At 41.0% G+C, this 22,008-nt stretch overlaps 1 protein-coding gene across 12 annotated transcripts in view; it reads left to right on the forward strand.

Annotated features, from left to right (window-relative positions):
- The window catches only part of ntng1a (netrin g1a), a 91,129-nt gene that overhangs the window by 58,803 nt on the left and 10,318 nt on the right, over nt 1-22,008 (forward strand). For all 12 annotated transcript variants that reach the window (XM_049749796.2, XM_049749787.2, XM_049749792.2 and 9 more), the window contains 2 exons: nt 10,307-10,950; nt 17,806-17,978. In XM_049749796.2, coding sequence (XP_049605753.1) covers nt 10,307-10,950; nt 17,806-17,978 — 817 coding nt within the window. The remainder of the gene's footprint in view (nt 1-10,306; nt 10,951-17,805; nt 17,979-22,008) is intronic.

Raw genomic sequence — 22,008 nt, forward strand, 5'->3', positions numbered from 1 at the left:
TTGAACCGAGGTGAGAGTTCCACTTTCTTTTGAAGGGATGAGAGTAGCTGAATTTAGCCAGAAGGGAGGTAGCCAAGTGCTGTCAAGGCTATTCCGATTGTTAGCATTCTTTTAACCCCATTTAAGACAGAGAGAGCAAATTGTGGGTGGATTTGCAGTATCGGCAGGAATGTACCGTATTTTCCGGACTATAAGGCGCACCATTAATGCATCATGTCAGCTTTTGAATCCAAATCAAATCATTCTCCATTTTATCTTTTTTATTTCAACTTCAGACGCAACAAATTACTTTATAGTCACAAAATATTGATCCATAGTCTTTTTGATTCATGATTCATAGTCTTCAGCGGGCCACTTATGATTGATTTCATGATACAATGCTTCGGGCCAGTTTAAATTTTGTAATTTGGTCCATATATAAGGCGCACCGGACTATAAGTCGCACTTTTTAGAACATTTTAGGTTTTTAGGTGCGCCTTATAGTCCGGAAAATACGGTAGCTTCCAGGTGAAGGCAGGACCAAAATGGACTCCCCTTTAATTCTGAAAAAAATATAAGGTGTCATGCACTTGTCTCAGAAGCCTGATTTGACAAGCGCTAATCTTTTCATTATGTTTGCACTTGAGAGGCTTGGCTTGGAAATGCATTTTTACATCCTGTCTGCACATCAGACGCTGGAAATGAAATGATTTAGTGAGAGGCGCCAAGTATTAGCTGTTACTTTGGGACTCGTATTGTTGTCTCACCGAAAGGCTTCTCTTTCAATGCTTATTCAGCGTCCTTCGGTCTGTAAACACATGCGGCATACAGCGAGAGGCAGCCATTGTGGCAGATAGCGTTGGCGTTCGAGATGAGTCTCTCTCACCCTCCGCCTGGATTCCCTCGGATCGCATCAAGTGCTTCTGTGCACTTGTGTTATTAGTTGGCATCCTGCCTTGCCATCAAACTGACGTGCTTGGAGAAATATGAAGGACTAAATAGCTGCTGATTATAGATCAGTCGTCGATTACACGCTTCATTAAGATTTCTTACATGTTTGAAATTTAACATCAATCACCTTCAGCATTATTCGTCTCATTTACAACTTGCAGATGTCGATTTGCCATGTTGTTCTACCATCTTATATTTCCCTCAGTTGAATAAATTACTAACCCTAATTAGCTTCTCTAACATAACTTAATTCTCCCTTCGGAATGCAATTTAGGTTGTAACCCATTCCGCTTTGCCACGTTGCCTCGGTTTGACTGATTTGAAGAGACTCGATTAATTTATATAACATGCCCTTAGTACGTAACAATACAAATGTGAACACTGTGTTTTTTCGGTCATTAATAACCTAATGATTCCTTTTAGCAACACTAGAGGTGTGACTATTTATCTGTTTGATGACACTTTGATCATTTATGGGATTAGATTATAAATAACCAAATGACTGGATGACAACGAATTATGAAATACCCCATAATGCACCTTTTTCAAATATGGTATGGCAAGAAGAGCACACGAACTGGATAGCCTCCATTGTTGTTCTTTATTTACTGTGACAGGCTGCTTGCCTTTATTGAATTTATTGGCAGGTTAGACTGTGTCGCGCCGCTATGATGTCCCACTATTTACGCGTTGCCAACACATCCAACGGCGCAACCACGAGCCAGATGAAGATTTACTGTTCCAAACCGTACCACGTCGAGCTCAAGGCCTGGTGGTGACGTAATTAAGTGACTGTTTTATTAATTTTGCTATTCGGAGAATTTGAATGACCTTTTTGATTCTTTGCGTGTTTTTTTTGTATTTCGGAAATCCACAGTGGTGCGCGGTGACTCACAAAAGCCGGCGTGTGACTGCGCTTCACCACGTATCTGGGTGCCATGTGGCAACGAGCGCCTCAGCATAGCTCTTGCCAAGAGATAAGAACACAGAGTAAGCCGCTCACCGTGCCAGCATACTGGATTTCCACTCTGAATCATCTTTGTTGGAAGCCGTAGGGCTGCTCCATTTCTAAAGTAACAATTCCTACAGAGCGCCGTGTTGACTTTAAATTCTTTACATGCTCAGTGTGAGAAGCTATTTGAAATAGATTATCAATTGCAAAGCACTTGACAGAGAGGCAGAAAAGTGAAATCCCGCAAGGGTTGGAATTTGTAAGGTTGCTAAAGCGAGCGGGGTAATGAAGGACACATTTGCTTGATGATTAGAGCTAATAGCATGTATCAGGGTGCTCTAATTGTTGTTGATTATGTAAGTACTTTAATCTCAACTACTTTGTGTTATATTATAGTGCCGTCGAGATTTAGGGAAAGAAGCTTTTTAATTGAGCGTGTTATTGGAGATTAGTGCATTGTGATGTAAAGGGAGACAAGGTTCTGAAAGCCAAGGTGGGAGACTGTTGTGCTGACTGGATGAACACCTTTTAGCAGACTTGTGCCAGCGTTATATTGGCTGAAGTCAGCAAACGGGTTTGTGACAAGAGGGCAGTGCCCGCTGGGAAGTGTAGGCGGGGGCTGACATACGGGCTAACTGCTTACCTGTAATATTTGTTTTAGTCTTGTTAGGATGCTCTTTGAGCACACGAGAGTTGAGAATTTATTTGGGATGAATTTTGTGGGTTTCATTTTATTTTTTATATATTTATTTAATTTAATTTATATATGCATTTATTTATATTATATTACTTTATTTATTTTATTGATATATATATATATATATATATATATATATATATATATATATATATATATATATATATATATATATATATATATATATATATATATATATAATTTATTTTATACCAGATTTTTACTAAATCCACCTTACATATGTATTTTCTGTAACTCAACCCGGCCTATCCTCATGACATTACCGTATTTTCCGGACTATAAGGCGCACCTAAAAACCTCAAATTTTTTCAAAAGCCGCCTTATAGTCCAGTGCGCCTTATATATGGACCAAATTCCGGCCTGTGGGCCAAATATGTTGTGTGATATTAACATTATTGATATATTGTTATTGTTTTCAGTATTTAAAGTTATTATATTGTGATTTTAATGGTGCACCTTATATATGGACAAAGTTTTAAAATGGGCCATTCATTGAAGGTGCACCTTATATTCCGGAAAATACAGTACTCCTCAACCCTGCTCACCATTGAGTGACATCATACTTTATCTAATCACACTGCTGCATCATTTCTTCAAGAGATTCTGGAAAAAAGAAAAAAACAATCCAACATACTGTTACATGCGCCAGCGCTTGCATTTGTTGTATAATTGCTTGTGGCACAATGTTAGTTCTTTTACTTTTGCCGTGTCATTATGAGTTACTAGATATGAATATTCAACACGGGCCTGCAGGAAAAACAATCTAAGTTTGAGTGACAGTACCTGAAAGCCTCCCTAGCTTCTTCACAAACGTTGTCTTTTCAAATCCCTCCTGGACACCGCCTGGTTGCCTCTAGCATAACAATTTAAATCCCACCTGATAATAGCTCTTGTCACACTGACAGCTGTCATCAAGTCAGCCGTGTATACTCTTTAGTTTACTTCTCAAATTAGTAAGTGGATTTTCTCATAATGTTCTTTGTCTACAAAAAAAGGAAATAAAAAAACACCCTAAGGGAAAGCAACCATGCGTGGAGCAAGTTTTGAGAATTTAAGTTTGATTGAAGATAAAGTATAATTAGTGAAGTGGTTGTTTTTTGTTGAGATATTCGTGCAAAATAATTTTAAATCATGCATGGGCACACTTTGCAATATCGCCGCTCGTGACTTATACACATGCAATTTGTGCTTCACTGAGTTGTAACGTTTCCTCGGTTTTGACAGAAAATCAAAGCTAGCTAACAGCGCATGCTAACCAGCTTCCAAATTCACAACCATGAACTCCCATGACAATTATGCATCTTGGGGGCTTGCCTATATATTTTCATAATACAAAAAATATCATTGATGACATCCATTGTTTTGTCCTCATCATTGATTGCAAATATAATCCCTGCGGACGATCCTGCTATTCAAAAAGTGCATCAGTTCAGATGCCATCCTCCCAATATCAAGTCAAACGAGGGTGAAGGTTTGGCAACGCTGTTCCATCTCACTGCCAACAGATGCTCTCCAAGGGTTGGTGCAGGCAGATGCCCTCACTGAGCAGAGCCAGCGAAACAAGACTGCTTGCACGGAGTGTGCGTACCCCGGAGCCCCTAGAGGCTGGTCATTATTTGGTGGATTTGCATAATACTACAAGCCAACATTTTCTGCGGTTTATCAATAAACGTCCACATAGCCGGTTTAGACTACTAATTAAGTGTTTCAATAATCTTCATTTGCTAGACTCAATATTTGGGGAAGGAGGTGTTTTATTCATTTCAAATTTTTAAGTCAAACTTGCCGAATAGTTTTACTCTTTTATTGGATTGTGAATATGAAATTTGACAATTTTACACCTTAATATTTTTGCAAAAATCCTAATACCTTGGTATTTAAGAGACAGAGACTCCCCACACTTTGCTTTTTACTCACAAATGTGGTTAGATATTGGTCGGATCTTGTTTTATATCCCGGAAATGTCGTCGTATTCTCACACATTTCTCCAATCCAAGCAGTGATGTCTTATAATACTGCGGTGATTAGATCGATGTGAAAGGCCAAATTACATCTCGTTCTCATTTGTGTCGAGTCAGAAGTAATATAGTAGCTCGATGCTCCACAGTGATAAGCGTTAATAAAAACCTCATTTACAGTAAACTCTTTACTTTTTCAATGCATCATTTCAATCTGGGAGATTTCCACTTCCAGGCTAGTAACTTTTCCCTCACCAGTCCCTAAATAAAGTAAGTCATCGGAATCGAGTGGAGGTATCGCAGTTTGTCTGTGTCGATGAAATGAGATATAAAGGGTAGAGTCATATCGGCTACAGTGATGCACTGCATCTTTGCCGATTTCCCCGGCGCTGCACCCGAGAGCTGTCAAGGCGTTCGCTTGCTGCCATGTTTAGAGCGGTGACAGAGCATTTGTAGCACCTCCGCCCATGGCTTCCTCAACTCAGTCGCGTCAGATGAAATCAACTCTTGGAGAAGATAGATAAAGGTAGAGTGGGTGCATATGGGGAGGAAAAAAAAGCACATAGAGAGGAACAGAAAATGCTGTTGAAATCAGCGTTGCATCAAGTTTCATCGTGCCGTTGAATATTTTTATTGTTTTGAGCCGCTCCGGAAAAAAAAAAACAATTGTGTGAGAATACTGCATGCAAGATTACAGGAAAAAAAAAAGGAAGGGAGTTATTATAAATGGAAAGGTACCCTCACCCGAAATTCACCTCCCCTGAGTGTGACAAGATTGCTTTCCGTTGTGCAGCTGTCAGCAAGATGTGCAAGCAAGGATAAAACGAATCTATTTGCATGATGCATTCACTTCCAGCCAAACGACAACTTTGTAAATGACTCTCGTTCTGTTTGTTTGCTAAATATCCAAACGCAGTGGTGCGTTGAGCTACCAGTTCATCTTTTTTCCTTAACATATCTCAAATCTTGCCCATTGAAATGCCATTTATCTTTTCCAGACCCCCAAAAGAATCAATATCGTGATGTGTAAGTTAATTAGGAAAAATAGGACTAATTTATTTTATAAAAATAGACAACGGTGACATTAATAATAATATTAATCGTTCTTTGCATCAGACAAAGAATACATGACTTGAGTACTGTCTATAAGTGTTGCTGCACCATTTGTGTACAAACAGTTATCGCACCACAACGTGAATGCTTAAGCTCTGCGGTTGTTTAAAAATAAATGTCTAATTCTCATTTATGTTAATTTGACATTAAACTCGTAGCCTGCATCATTTCGAAACCCATCACATTTAAAAAAAAAAAACACAGCACTTAAGCACCTAACCCCCCCCCACCCCCACCCCCTCAAGTGTGTTTACTCGCAGATGGACTATTCCTTTATTTCTGCTATTTTAAGCCCATGCTGACTACCTAATGAGCGCAAGTGTATGCAGCCATCACAAGATCAACCACTGCATCTAATCCCTCATTAAAGAAGATTGCAGCCTAAAACCAGTGTGCTTCTGCTGCATTTGGCACCAGAAACGTACGCATGGAATTCTACAAACAGGCAACCCCTCGTCATGCACACACAAACACGCTGCTCTGTGTTGACTCATTAATTTATATCTCTTAGTTTAATTCACCACTAACACAGTGCTTAATGTATCTTTAATTTCAGCAGAGTGGAGTTGATTAGTCTACTCCCGCCCCTCCCTCTTGTGAAACTTATTTTTCGGTTCCAAACGCCACTGGCTCGCTCTCATCTTTATGGCATCGTTGTAATCATCAGGCGCTCGGTCACAATCAACTGGTAGAGCACCCTTGAGTCCCTTTTGAGAATTGTGAATTATAATTGCAGTGGATGATTGGAGTCATTGTTAGGAATGCAAGTGGATGCACTTGTAATTAATCAGTATACTGCTTTTTTCCCCCCTTCATTTATTTTTCTTGTCTTTTTTTTTTTTTAAACCCTGAGTCTTGCCTTTAAATTGTGTGTCTGCACGAGTCAGTCAGTCAGTGTGTCCGAGTGTCGTGATCTTCCAAGCTCAGAGAAAGTAAAAGGCCCGAGCTCCTTTTCCCCCAGAGTCATCTGTCAATCATCTCCGATTCAGAGGTGGGGGGTGATGAATGGAAGGCTTGCAGAGAAAGAGACACAGTGAGAGAAATAAAGACAAGAAGAAGAAAGTCTCCCTTTAGAATGACTAAATAGACCTTCAATGATCTGACAGAGGGGCCTGGAGCTGAATCACAACTATTCTCCGCACAGTTAAAGATCCACTGAGAGACTGCTAGGCCTAACCACAGTATTGATTTTAATCATTTCTTAAAAAAATAAATACAATTAAATATGACTTGAGGGGTACTGTGGAAAAAAAAAAGGGAAATCCGGAAAATGACGACGGGATCGTTATTCTCTACTGATTCGGAATAAAACGTTGCATTGATTCACTTCGCAATATGAAGTGAACATGATGACAGACTCATTGATTACCTCTCCTTACTTTATGATGTATCATTTTAATTCCAACATTGTCTTTTTCACACATATCTTGGAAAAGCTGCCCATTAGAAAATGAAAATCAATGTTGCCCTACTCTTGTTGTTGAGAAGATTATCTCTGACATCATTTTTGTTCATTTATGCCAAAGTTCAAGTGGTTTAATGGGGTTGAGGTCAAACCTTTCAAGAGTTTACTGTTCTTACAACTTGCGCCGAGCCGCACAAGCCATGAACTCTTCATGTTGTGACTTTTCCGCTTCTACTCTCCAGCACGGGGCCATCATCGTGTCCTTCAAAGCATATGATAGTGACACGGCACATAAAAGATAATGGAATGTAAAATGTATTTTATATCCTCTTAACGTGAAGACGAGGTGCTGAAGGCTCACTCCACTATTGTTTTTAAGCTTCGTGAATCTCCCAAATTGACACATGGTCCTACCTCATAAGCTCCCCATCGTTTATGTGACGGTTGTTAGCCATCTTGGATCTTTCCCACTGAGGCCACGAAACAAAAAGGGTTGAAGCCACCCAACAGTTTTTTTTTTTGTGTTTTGGAAAACAATTCAAGCCGTTTAAAAGATTAAAAATCCCAGTTGCAGGTCTGCCAGGAGACATGAAAGTATTCGAAAGATAAATACTAGCAAGTTGGTGTGAATACACAGTGTGTGGTCCGCTATCACCTTGTTGACCACCGTGCAGTCTGGGCGACCTCTGGCCGACCCTGAACCATTTGAAAATATGATTGTAATCCTCATGAGGATTTGGCCCAGGTGTCTATTACCACTGTAATCTGTCACACTGGCATCCAATATTCATTCCACGTCCAGGTTAAGCCCCTCTTTCTGTCTGCACCACCTATCACCATGGGAGAGGGAACGAAGAAGAAAAATTGGGGGGGGGGGGTTGGTGGTGATGGCTGATCCACTCAAGGCATGGATGGCGAGAGAGAGAATTTGGAAAACGAGATGGCACAGCTTAAAAAAAAAAGCCCCCCGGGTTGCTATGAAGAAATTATTAAGGAGCAAAAGACTTCACTAGCATGACGAGAATAGCTAATAAAAAAGAAAGCTAATAAGGTGGATCATTGGATCATTTTTTTACCTTTGATTTCAACTAGAATGCTAGAAAGTGGATATTAAGTGTGCTGTAATTTCTTATCCTGGGTGTATGTCGACGTAAGAATATCAGACAACTTTTATTTTGTATTAATATGGAAAAAAGGGCAAATTTAACCCCTCCTCAAATAATTCTAACCTTTTAATAAGTAACAGATGATTTTAAATACAGAAAAACACACATGATATTATGATTACTGTGTGTTTTAAGATGAAACAGAGAAGATGGAGGACACAAAGGAAGAGAAGAAGAATAGATGCTACAGGCTGGGCTCAATTTGCTGTCTGGGCTATACGTCTGACACATCTGTCACACATACAGATTGATTTGATTGGTGGGAGCCCATCCATCTTGATGTCTTATCAGCAGGCAGTAAATTTATATTCCCTCGAGTCCCATCCTCCATCAATGGCTGCAATGTAGACAGGCCAAGGTTGTCAGCGCCACAGGTTTAAAACTGGTTTGAATTAAGAGTGTGAATTCAATTTGTATCTCAAAGCACAACACTCTTTCATATATTCAAGATAAGGACGAATTGATCTCTCGTGAAATCCCCCCAAATCAAACATACAATTTATCTAGAGCTCTAAAACTCTGAGATTAAAATTAATTTAGACTAGTGCTTTATAATGTGTCTAAAAGCTCCTCACATAAAAAGCAGGAGTTAATCTCCCTTTCCAGCGCATGAACACTCCAAACAGCTCCGACTCTGTGAAGTGCGACTCAATGGAGTCTGCAATCAAATTCATGAGCCGCTGTTTACGACATTGTTGATTTTTATCCTTCTCGTTGCCTGTTAAATTGGGTTAACAGTTTGACAGTAATGGGGACAATGCGACAGGAATTCAGAGCAGTATCCTGCCAACAACACACACACACACAATCTCTATTCTAATCCGATCAAACCGGTGTGTTATGATGACATCAACAGCAATTAAGTGCTCCAGCAACCTCAGTTCGGGATTGGTTTTCTACTCCCCCCTCCCCATCCTGACCACACAACACCCCGGTGGGACTTGTACAAACATCTTTAGTAATTACAGCTACGCTGCGTTTAGGGTGCGGTCAATTATTTCTGCATGTGCCAAAGCATTAATTGCTTAACAGAGCCCTCACATGTTCCTCTCCAGTAAAACACAGATGTCTGCTATTGATTTTCATAAGGCCATACACTCAGCATTTTATCTCTTTCCGCTTCTGCGGGTCGAGGTTATTGATCTACATAAAGGCTGTATTTCCAAGCGTGGGAGACAAGTAGCAACGGAGGCGGTGATAAAATATATTTAACCTGTGGGTGCTGGACCAATGGCCAAGGTTGCCAAGTTTAACACGCAGCACATTTTCAGCTCCTCGGGGCACGGGGATCGATTATGTTTGGACATACGCTATCTAGTGACAACAGTGGGTGAATATACTCGAGGGCCATAATATTAGGAACACCTGTACACACCCAAAACAAGGATTATTTAATTGGTGTTTGACTCCCTATTAGCTTCAAATATTTGCTAGCTGGCCGTTTTTACGATTGCCAAGTGGATATTTTACTGCAACGGCTTTACGAGGCACTGACATACTGTCCCGTCTTTTACTGTGCCTCAGGGCTTTAACTCAAATAACCCTATGGACTTGGATTTTTTTTATTTACCTTAAGGGACTATTCGATTTTCCTCATGCATGTAGTCTTGGATCTTAACATATTAGCTCTCAACAGATTGCATTTTCAATTTAGCAGAAGCCCAAAGACACAGGGTACCAGATGCTGCAGTTAATGTCACACCTTAACACACCACCGTGAGATTGTGTTAAGAAACCTGGGTGGAATTTTCCACCACCATTCAGCCTTTCTACCACCTCACAGAAAATGCCTGTAGGGGATGGTCGAGGCAGGATATTAATGAAGCCCTCCAACAGTTAGAAGACCTGGGAGATTGCTGTTTCATTGTCACCTTGCCATGGAGGACGAGGAAAAACTTGCAAAGCTTATTAGCCCAACTTAGTTGTTTCGAAGTTCCTCCACCTTTGGCCGCTTTACATGAAAGGTCTGACCCTGTCATGTTTAATACATCAGAATCATTGGGTCGACTGAACTCATTTATTTTCCCCTTAACATGTGATCTTCTGTGGTTCTTCTATTTATAGGAAAACCCTTACATGTGTAATAATGAATGTGACGCCAGCACCGAGGAACTCGCCCATCCTCCGGAACTCATGTTTGACATCGAGGGCCGCAACCCTACGACGTTCTGGCAGTCGACATCCTGGAAAAGGTATCCAAAGGCCCTCCTGGTTAACATCACGCTGTCGTGGAACAAGACCATCGAGCTGACAGATGATATCGTCCTCACGTTTGAATCGGGCCGACCAGAACAAATGGTACTGGAAAAGTCGCTGGACTACGGACGTACCTGGCAGCCGTATCAGTTCTATGCCACGGATTGCCTGGATGCCTTCACCATGGAGCCCAAGACGGTGCAGGATCTGACCCAGCATACCCTGCTGGACATCATCTGCACCGAGGACTACTCTCGAGGTTACGTGTGGAAATACGATAAAACCGTTCGCTTTGAAATCAAGGACCGCTTTGCTCTGTTCGCCGGGCCTCGACTCCACAACATGGCTTCGCTTTACGGCCAACTGGACACCACCAAGAACTTGAGAGACTTTTTCACCATCACAGACCTGAGAATCCGACTGCTCCGACCTGCCACTGGAGCTACGATGGTGGACGAGAACAACCTGTCCAGATACTTCTACGCCATTTCGGACATCAAAGTCCAGGGCAGGTAAGAACTGGATTCTTCTGTACAAGTTTGTCCGTGTTTTACACTTTGTGTTTTTTTAATTTGACAGATGTGAGGAATAAAGATTTAATCACGCTTGATAGGCTCTTCACAATCGGAAGCCTTGGAGTACAAAACGTGCAGCGTAGCTTAAAAACATCACAACAGTCCGAGCGTGTCAGAGTTTTGTTAGCCTATCCTGCTTTTTTTTTCTTTAACGGTCATTAAAATCGGTCTGCCATACATGCGGCTTATTTATAGAATTAATCCGAGCAAACCTAAGCATCACTACGGGGCTGTAGGGTTGAGTAATGGCTGTGCACCGTCATCAAGCCGTGGTCACTAACCGGACTCCCCGCCGTGTGAGTGATGTTTGAAACCTACGTTACTAAAGGTAACACACAGTTCAGACATAATGAGATACACTTTAGACTGGGAGAATCAGCTCTCCTTTTTGCAGCAAATCACCGCTCAGCTCTTTTCTTCAAGCGTCGTATACGAGACGTAAGCTCCTTAACCCCTCGGAGTACGCTTCGGTGAGATTCGACGGAAGCGATTTTTCCGGGGCACTGAGGTCGAATCTGGCACGTTTGCCGTCCGACCCGGATCAGGAATGAGAAGCGGTGCGGAGGGGAGAAATTCCGTAAGAGAGCTCCTAGATTTTCTGGCCTTTCCGCAGGAGTGTGAAAAACAAAGACGGGATGGTAAGCTCTTTCCCCAAGTAGGTCAACCTAGAAAAGCAAATGCAACTTTGCAAACGCTCTACAGGAAGTGAAAGACACGGGGTGTCATGCATGATGAGCCTCCTCATGGGGTTTATTACTTGAGGTACTTGGATTGAAAGAAATCAATGCAAAGAATTTCAAATCCAGCCAAGCATGTAAGCGTGTGATGGATGTGAACAATGCAAACCCGCCCGGGATTGAAATGAATTTGACACCCTTGTCATTTTTTATTGCATCGACTATGCTAAACGGGGGGCTACGGAGAATGACAACGGTTCCGAGGATTTTCTAATTATCTACCGTATGACTGGAACATAATTGCAAAGTCGACATCTTTACAGTAACGACGGATTGCAATTTCACTACCTGCCCCCCCCCTCGTCCGCCATCTTGCCTGTGATCAATATAGTGTAATTAAAGCAGAAGAGCCCACCAAAGGATCTTCTTCGCCCTCCCTGTCCCTTCCCCCCCTGCCCCATGTTTCGCTCTATTTCTTCTGTGCAGAGAACATGTCTCTGAAGGGACTGTCTTAAATTATACACAAAGTTGCAGACCCTTTCCATTGGCCGGCCTCCACTCCAGGGATAAACAACAATCACGGAGCCATGAAAGAACCGATACTGATAACTGTAGATTGGATGTTTGAGCACATTTAAATCAAAAGGGGCTGTTGCATCTTGAGAGTACCAAAGTCTGCAAGGACTTTGAGGGCAAAAGTTCCCATTTGCGTTTGTGCCATCTCTCCAAAACTTTCCTCTCATAGTCATGAAAGGCTTTTGCAGAAACTTCATTTCCTGCTGGGAAGAGGACATTTTGTTTCTCCCTGTCCCTTCAGAGGTTACCTTTTTGCTAAAATGGCTTTTCGCCTTTTCTTTTGTTTTCATGAAACTACCTACGGGATACATTTTACATTTGGACAGTGCGATTATCTAGCAGTGATAAACAAGGGTGCTCCAGATAATCATTGTATTTTTTCTGTCCTCACTCAATTTGAATTGTAGTTAAGTGCATGTGAGTGCTCTTGGATGTACATATCAGCAGTTTAGTGAGTGATGGCTCTCCCTTAAGGGAGGACCAAAGAAGAAGTCAATCTGCTTTTTTTTTTCCTCCCCCCCTCCCTCACTTTCTCCCTCCACAGTGCTTGGCTTGCTCTTAGGCTAGCCTGTAGTCGACAGATAATCTATTTGTGCTAATTTCATGTTTCTTCCTGTCCGGTTCCCCGTTGAATAAGTCATTCTACTTGTCTTACCTCCTTAGTCCATCTTTTTCCCGCACACTCAATCTCACTGGCCGCCGAGCACCATAAGCAACTATTGACGTGCTTACGGTATGCATTTTCGACTTTTGGCTATCAGCAGTCTGTACCTCGTCCTCATGTGGGAGAATGTCATGTTTGGTGGGGAGAGCAACTAACGGGTTTGTTCTAATGTGGACCATCTGCTTATATCCAGTCTGATTTTTTTGCTTTCCTCAGCTTGACTTTGATACAAAACCTTGATTCTGCTTAACATTTATATCCAGGCCAGAGCTTTTTTTTTTTTCCTTTATATCTCTTTTTTCACTTTTCTATCACCACCTACAAAAGTTGTCCCTTCTGACTTCCACACAGCTCTCCTCCTCTCCACCTCCCTTTCCTCGATTGTCTTTTCTCACTTTCTTTGGCTCAAGCTCCTCGGAGTTATTTTCTCAGCTGGACCAGAAATGCTCCGGCCACTGTGTTCCTAATTTTAAAAAAAAATTCCGGTTTCCTGTGTTGTGTTATCTGCCTTCACCGACAATTGTGTCCTTATGTAGCAAAGTACAAAAATGTAGCATGACTATCTGATATCGATTTGTCAAAATATTTTTTTATTATATAAAAGTTTGCAAAGGAAAATCAGCTCTGTTGGTTCAGGAGACTTTCAATTTGTTATTCAAGGGCATCTGACAAGAAACTTTTCTGTCCTCCATGTTTAGCTGGAGTGCTACGGTGGACCTTTTGTGTCACACACTGTCTCCACATTTTTCCAAACACGGATTCCTTCTTTCCTTTAAAGCCTCTTCTATCTCCTCTCCCATGCTTACCATTTTCACATTCCAATGGCAGAATGAACAAGGAAGGATTTTTCCTGCTTAGTCTCTGTTTGCTGACTTGCTCATTTCCAAGCAGCTTAAAGCTATTGTATTGTATTTTTAATATTCAAAAGCCAAACAATAGATGGTCCTAGCTACCTCCAACTGCTTCCTGTCTGATTGAAGGTTGCCACAAAAGCAATAGAGAGGAAATATTCCCATAGAGTCGCTACACCTTGAGATCAAATCAAGTTCACGGAAAGATTTATGTACAAATAAATTCATGTGATAAGGGTTCGTGTCGCTGACATTGAACTTGTAAAAGCCGCGCTAGCCATGCAGTCCCTCGCTATTTATCACAGACCGGCAATGTCGAGCTGCTTTCGAGATATACCAAGCAAAGCGACAAGTGACGTGATGATTTTATCAGTAGAGTCGATGAAAGGACAGGATGCACGGAGACCTCAACAAATCCAACTCTCAGGCAGGAAGCGAGATTATTTCTTTTAAAATGTTTAATCTCATTCTGTGGCTGAATATATCAAATATTGCATTACTGCAATGACGTTCACAGAAAATTACTTTGGATACAAAAGTATAGCAACTGTTAGATACTTTAATACTTTTATTCTCGTAATATTTGACATTTATATTTTATATTTTATATTTTACTGAATGTATAAGGTGAATTTAACGCTACACACATCGACAAAATTGCTGGAAAAAAAATAGATTGTGAAAACGAGTAAAATAAAAAGAATCATACATAATATATATGCATCAAATGCTTTTTGTGTAACAATAATAATTTAATATAATATAATATAATATAATATAATATAATATAATATAATATAATATATGTCTCTTGTCAGTTGCCAGAACCGTCAGGCCTTTGCTCTTTCTCACTGTCGACAGACCACATTCAACATTCATGCGCTGACCCATTTCATTAATGGAGAGGTCTTTTTTCGGCATGTCTTGTCCCCGTCTTTGTGGGCTGCAGCCATCCTCATAATGGTCCCGGCTGTCAGGGTTTCATGACTAATCCCCTCATTGACCTCTCCGTCACTCGCTGCGTTCCACCACTCCCCCCCCCCCCCCCCCCCCCCATCCCCGCCCCGCCACGACCCAACACCAACGGCCTACTGATGAATCAATAACAAGTGGAAATATATGGCAACCCTCCCTTTGTAAATGACTTTAACTGGCCTGAGTCATTTCGAAACATAATTGTAAATTTGCAGGATTTTATATTCACGTTTATGACCGCCTCAGCCCAAAGATCATCATGCTGTTTCTGTTTGCATAATTCATGCGAACACACGCACATGACAACAAAGTTGATGTGCTAACATCCGGATTTTCCCAAGCGAGATATTTGATTTTGATCTAGAGACGACGCAGTCTGATGAATAAAAACTGCTCGATAATGGGCGCATTGAGTCATGAAAAGCGATCCGGACTTATCTTCTCGCACAAAGCCGGTGAATGCAGAAGCTCATTATGTACGGTTACCCGACGGTGAGTTAGCCTTCAAGCGGAGCGAGCGCTAACAAAAAAGAAAAGGACGAACACTTAGACAAAGAAATAGTGTTGTATTGGTTTTTCCAGACATTTGCAACTTCAGAATTCATTTTTGTTTCCATTTTTCCACACTTGTCAGATATGAAAAGGAAAAATGGCGGTTGCAGTGAGTCCTAGTACTCACTACAAGATTAAAATAAGAGTAAAGAGCAATAAAAGTGGATTGCTGTGCTTACAAAGCTGATAAGTGCTCTTAACATGGCTCATTTCATTTCTTGCAACGGGCTTTGCTTCTCTGTTTCAACGCCGTAAAACCGTTTAGCTCCACGCTGACGTATTGCTTAATACCCGATCAGCTTCATCTACAAATTGATATTGTTGTGCCTTTTTTTTTTTACTTTTCACCGAGAACAAAAAGTGACCTTGAAGCATCATGAGAAAATCCTCCAGACGCGGTAATTTTGAGTTTTTATTATCATTGGTCTATCAAAGCGCAAACAAACCAGCTCCCACTGGGATTAAGAGAGGAGAGAGATGTTAAGGGAAGAGTTCTGCTATCTGGGAAACTGCCAACATTTTCTGCAATTACACCTACTCTCCAGACCCTGCGGGCGAGCTCAGGTTCTGGCCCCTGGTGGCTGTTGCCATGGGAAATGTCTGGACCGGATATCAGTATTAACGGGAAAACGACTTTGCTTCGGTACTTTCTCTCAGCACTTGATGCTCGGCCAATAGTCTTTATCAGTGAGGTCAACATATTGATTGTATTGATCTTCTTTAGCACGTCACACCTCCTGATTGACTCCTGTTTAGGTAACATGTCCGACTCCGACATATGTGAAGGCTGTGGCTTTGATTGATCCTCGTATTATTTTTTTAACATAAAAGTTCTAGAAAGCTTTTTAAAAAAAAAATCTATAACTAGCCGACCGAGATTGTCATGTAAATAGTCAATTGAATTTTGAATTCATAACCGACAGCACTTGAAACTGTGTGCGCCTTTGCTTCCAAAAACTTCTAGTCAATTCAGCAGCTGTCGGCTGACTCACCTGTATCATAAAAAAATAAACACACAGGTATTAAAAATTCAACGTTTCTAGTAGTAGTGATGGAGAACTTTTTTTTTTATCTCTGTTGGTTTGTTAGTTACATAAAAATGACATAAGTGAGTTGAATTTTTTTTCTACAATTGAATACTTAGGAAAGGTTGGGTAAAGATGGATGCCATTGCAGCAGGTTTGAGGACTTAGGTCCAGCCCAGAGGGAGATGTTGCTTCCCACAATCCACTGCAGGCTGCTAGTAAGCGGCGGAGAAGGCAATTACCAGGTAACATGTGGCGCAGGACACAGAAAGCAGCTGCGAGCGAATCACAGGGGGAAAAGTGTTTTTGTTTCGAAGAAGCTCTGCGTGTGTGTTCGGGAAGACGACGACGGAGACGAAAATAGTCTTTTGTAGATTTCCTTTGCTGCCACGCAATTATCTCTTCCGCTGTTGACAAATCACATGCAAACACCTCAAGGTCATTCCGTCAGATAGCATCTCGTACATCGGACCACCTTGGAATAAAAGCACATTGTCATTTTACGAGTGAAATATTCTCAGACTGGCTTGAGGCTTAGCTTTGGTGACACTGGAGGTTCTCGCAGTGACGTCTACGACCACTGTGGGGCTATCAAGTGTCATCTGGCCCTTCAACACCTTCATGAACGTCTCCATCTGGCAGCCTGAGGAACAAATCGAGATGGCGTTCACCTCCAAAGCGCAGTAAAAGGGCAACAATGGAATAGCTTTGAAAAATCAAGCTCGAAGTTCAAAATCAAGATTTGGCACCAAATCATGTACAGAATCTTAAAAAAAAAATTCTGTGAGTACATCACGAGCCGAATGACAAGGTCATTAATTAACCAAAGTAATGATATCCCCTCGACGCTCTTCTCGGGACAGCCTAAAATGAATTTGTCGAGTCCATTGTTAAATGCGTGAGTGAGGATTTAGTGCACCTTAAGGGAGTCCTTCCCTCCCTTCTTGCCTCCTTCCATCCTGGAAATATGCTTCTGAGAGCTCATCTCATATTAATCCCTCACGGTAGAGCGTGGATGTGGCTCCACGCTGCCCGCTGGCTAACTTTGAGCTATTCATTACCTTTCAGAATTACGAGCTCCTCGTTTTTTTGTTTTTTTTTATTCTCCCCATGTCTGTTTCACCGGGCTTGTGTTGCTCAGCCTTTTGTCCTTCTCCCCGCTCCAAAATCCCTCAACTATCGACTGTGACCTTGCAACCGCCACGCATCCTCCTGCGGGACAATTAAACCTTAGTGAGAACAGACGGGAAAAGGATATAAAGAAGCCAGGTTTGTCTTTTTTTTTTTTTTTTTTTTCCCTGACTCACCTGCCTCCTCTTGAAGTTTGAGAGGAGACCGTTTTATCTGCTTTACGTCGCCTTGAGCCAAGGACGAATGAGCCTCCACCTGGGTTGTCCGACTCTATAAAAGTGGAAATTTCCCCCATGTTAACATGTTTGTCATTTTCATCCCTTCCCTCGACTCTTTGACAGGTGCAAGTGCAACCTTCACGCCAACAGCTGCGTGTTTGACAAAGAGAAGCTTAGCTGCGAGTGCGAGCACAACACCACCGGGCCCGATTGCGGCCGCTGTAAGCGCAACTACCAAGGCAGAACGTGGAGCGCCGGCTCCTACCTGCCCATCCCTAAAGGCACTGCAAATATATGTGAGTACACACACACACACACACTTGATTAGTTATAGTGACAGGTCATGTGACAGGTGTTTGAAAGAAACGCTCCGCTACAGACAGCTGGCAAGAGTTGAAACCCAATTAGCAGCATCCCGCATCATCGTCTTTGACTTCCGACGGTAACAATTTTGACAATGACTTGTCTGACTGCTTCAAGGTAACAAGAGACAATTAGAGAAGTTTCAGAGAGACAAACAAATAGGAATGTGTTTCAATTGCAGACTCGCTCGTTAGGCCCGTTCGGTGTAATTCGGCGACGCTTAAATAAGATGCGAATGATTTGAAGTTTTTTTTTCTTTATTTCTTTTTTTATTCATTTTACTCATCAAATGTTTTATTTATTTATTTATTTATTTATTTATTTATTTATTACTTTTTATTTATTACTTTTTATTTTTTTTTATTTATTTTTTTTATCATCAGATATTCCGGCCAACGGTCTCGCCGCCATGTAATTCATTAATCAATTGAGCCATGTACAGGATCACACATAGCTATTGCCGTTCATATATCAGAGCAAACTATAAACTCCATGTCTATGCTTGAGCGTGCCGATATTCATTTGAAAGTCAGGTTTTATCCGGCTCCTTCACCTTATTGCATCTGCTGTGATTTCTGCATTCATCACCGGCGCTCCGAGGCTCTTGGCCACCGACTAATGACTTATTCTCCCTCCCAAGGGATCCCTGTTATGAGACTTGGAAAAGGGCGAGTGAAATAGCCCTTCCTCGAGCCCAGATTGACAGATCATTATTAAAAAAAAAAAAAAATGTCACACACTCTTTGATTCACAGGCACACAAACACACATTCATAACCACTGCACAGAACGGCATTGTGTATTCCCTGGATGTGATTGAGCACTTTTTTTATCTTATATTTGAGGCAAAATCTGCATGCTGTGTTTATTAAAAAAAAAGTCTACACACCCTTCTTCAAAGGCCAATTTAATTTGTTTTTATAGCTGTTGAAAAATGACTGTTCTCTTGTTAAAAATCACAACTGAGTTTTTCCTGCCTTACACATGTGTTGATTGGGTGCACATTTGACCACAAATAAAAAAAAAAAAATAGCGTAGAATACATTAAATCGGTTATCAGCTGACTTAAAAACACCGTGACCGAGACAAGTCGTTAATGACTCCACATCCCCCGATGACACATCTGTGCCAAAAGTGTGGAGGTTAAAAAGTGACAAAAAAAAAAAATCACAACCCAAAGAAAAACTTGGCTTTTCATGTGAGGGTTGCCAGGAAACAAGCGAACCGCTTGTAGTCCATCCGCCACTTCTCAAACTAGTCTCTCCAGATTCTTGTAAGCTCTTAGCAAGTCAAAAATTCCAGCCCATAAATCTCATTTAATAAAAACTAAAATTCATAGCTCATTATTATTTTTTCCATTAAATAAAACATCCACGTTCTGGTGCCAGGATAGAACATAATATTTTTTTTTACAGTCAAAATAAGAGCCAGCATTATGCACGATATTCATTATGCTCTACCAGATGCTGCAGCTTTATTTTAAGTCCGACGGAGAGGCCAAACGCACACACCTTATTGGCGCATACAGTGTAATGCCTCACACTCATTAACACATCCCTACACACTCACACAAAATATTTTGATTAATCTCTCCAGCACAGTGTGAGTATGTTCCCGTACATATTTCAGCTGTAGGAGCAAATCCCTTAGGATCTTCCAATGTCGTTATAAAATAAATCTCAGTCAGTGAGCACAAACAAGCATTATGCTAAGAGTCCTCCTGATATCACTTCCGCGCAATAATATTTTGAATTCCTTTCACGTTTAACTGGAACCTTTTAAGAGTCGTCGCTGATCATTTGTATTTGTAGAACGAAGGCGCTCGCTCATCCCATCCGAACACAACAAGTTGAATATTTATCATCTCACTCTACAATTATTATTATAATATTTTTATTATTAAGGCCACAGTGGTGATCTCCCATGGATGACCGGATAAATATGCAGAATCTGTGAAGCATTCATTTCTCTAAGCATTAAGATTTATTGTAAAATCACTTGACGTTACCACTCATGACTCAGTCTCCCTAATGCGTGTGTGCGTGTGTGTGTGTGTGTGTGTGTGCGACTGACCCCACATGCTCATAGATCATTTGCAGTGAATCGGACGCCCTTCACAGATCATGTTCAGTGACTTGCAACCGTGATCCCGACACAGCTCGTAAAAATCAATGAAGCACACCGTCAACATGAGCCGCTAATGCTCTTCCTGTGCGATAGAATAAAATTAGATTGCTGCCATGCCCCCCCACCCCCCACCCCCCACACCCTTTCCATAATAATAAGCCAAGACCACGTGGACGGGATAGGAAATGACAGTGATTTAAAAAATAATAGAATGGGTACGACACTTGTTTGAAGACCCAAATTTTCTATACGTGCATTTCATTGAATGTTTTTATCGGACTACTTTTGAAGATTTGAGGTGTTTGGTTATTCAAGTGCACATCCCTATTGGAAGCCACAATTAGAGGAATGATTGCATATTAGAGCACCACTGAGTACATTGTGCCTGTATCACGGCATTCCAATCAACAGCTCCTTTAGCGTTACGACACCCTCATATTTTCCCGCGAAAGGCAAAGAGCAGTCGTAGAATGTTGACAGAAGATATTTTATCTCTATAAACCCTCGTGATTATTCCCCCCGCACCCCTCCCCTCTTGCTTTTTGTTTTTTGCTCAAGCTGTGAACTTTGAGTTTTGTGATGCTCGCTAAGAAGAGCAAGTGTCTGTCACTTCCTCGGGTATGAGGATATCCATCTTTGAGTACATGAAGATTGAGTCGATAAGTTTGTCAACATGGCCGTATTTAGAGCCACAGTGATTTTTTTTTTTTTTTAAAGAACAAAACAACAACTCAAATAGACAAGTTGGAACACTGAAGATAGTCTGTCACAAGATGAGCAAACACAAAGGTTTTTTTTGTGGCACATTCTTTCACATCAATGATTATTTTTTGAATTTGTGTTTTTTAATTTTCAGTGGTCTTTGTTAGCATTTATTGTTAGGACTTAATTATGGTATTATACGGTTTATTTTTATTTTAATTATTTTTTTTATTACAAGGTATTTTTCTTCCATTTTTGGCCCATTCTTTCACATTATTTATTAGAGTTTTTGTTTTTTTTAATTTTCAGTGTTCTTTGTTAGCATTTATTGTTGAGTCTTAATTATGGTATTATACGGTTTATTTTTATTTTTATTATTTTTTTATTATAAGGTATTTTTCTTCCATTTTTGGCCCATTATTTATTAGAGTTTTGTTTTTTAATTTTCAGTGTTCTTTATTTTTGACACTCTACTTCTAAAAGTGCACTCTTAAGCACAATAAAGGTAATTATAATTCAGCTCATCCTGGCCGTTGTCCTTCCCGTCTCCTCGATCGCATCTGCCCACCCCCCGGAGGGTCCGACATCCATTATCCTCTGTCCCCGTGCATCGTGCGTAGCTTCCTGAAAGTTCACATCTCAGAGGGAACACACATGTGCGGCTGCTAATTTCCAGTACGTGTGGCTGGCAAAGATCAGACGGAGCCAGTTTGCGCACATACATTTAATGAACATGAATATAAAAGTGGAAGAATGAGACATCTCAATTCCACAGACGCACAACCAGTCGGCACCCTGAGGTGAGACTGATCTTGTCACCATGGTGATGAGACACTACATTATATACTCAGTCGCCGTCTGGCACAGGGACGGACGGACAAGCCGGCTGCAGGATAAGACGTGTCCTCATTGACTTTTTTTTTTTTTTTTTTATCTGCGGTGACATTTGATATGTTGTGCCGCCGATGCGTGAGAATTCTGTCTGGGGTTCTTTTGACAAAAGAGTATTTTTAACAAAGCAGCTCATCTTCAAACGTCTTTTTTAACTTTTAAAGATAAAAGCTTGTATTCTTTCTGACCCTATTGTGTCCACCAGAATTAGTTTTTCCACTGATGTGCAATCTAACATATGCCG

Source organism: Syngnathus scovelli, chromosome 18 (assembly GCF_024217435.2).
Source record: "Syngnathus scovelli strain Florida chromosome 18, RoL_Ssco_1.2, whole genome shotgun sequence".
Taxonomy (NCBI): domain Eukaryota; kingdom Metazoa; phylum Chordata; class Actinopteri; order Syngnathiformes; family Syngnathidae; genus Syngnathus; species Syngnathus scovelli.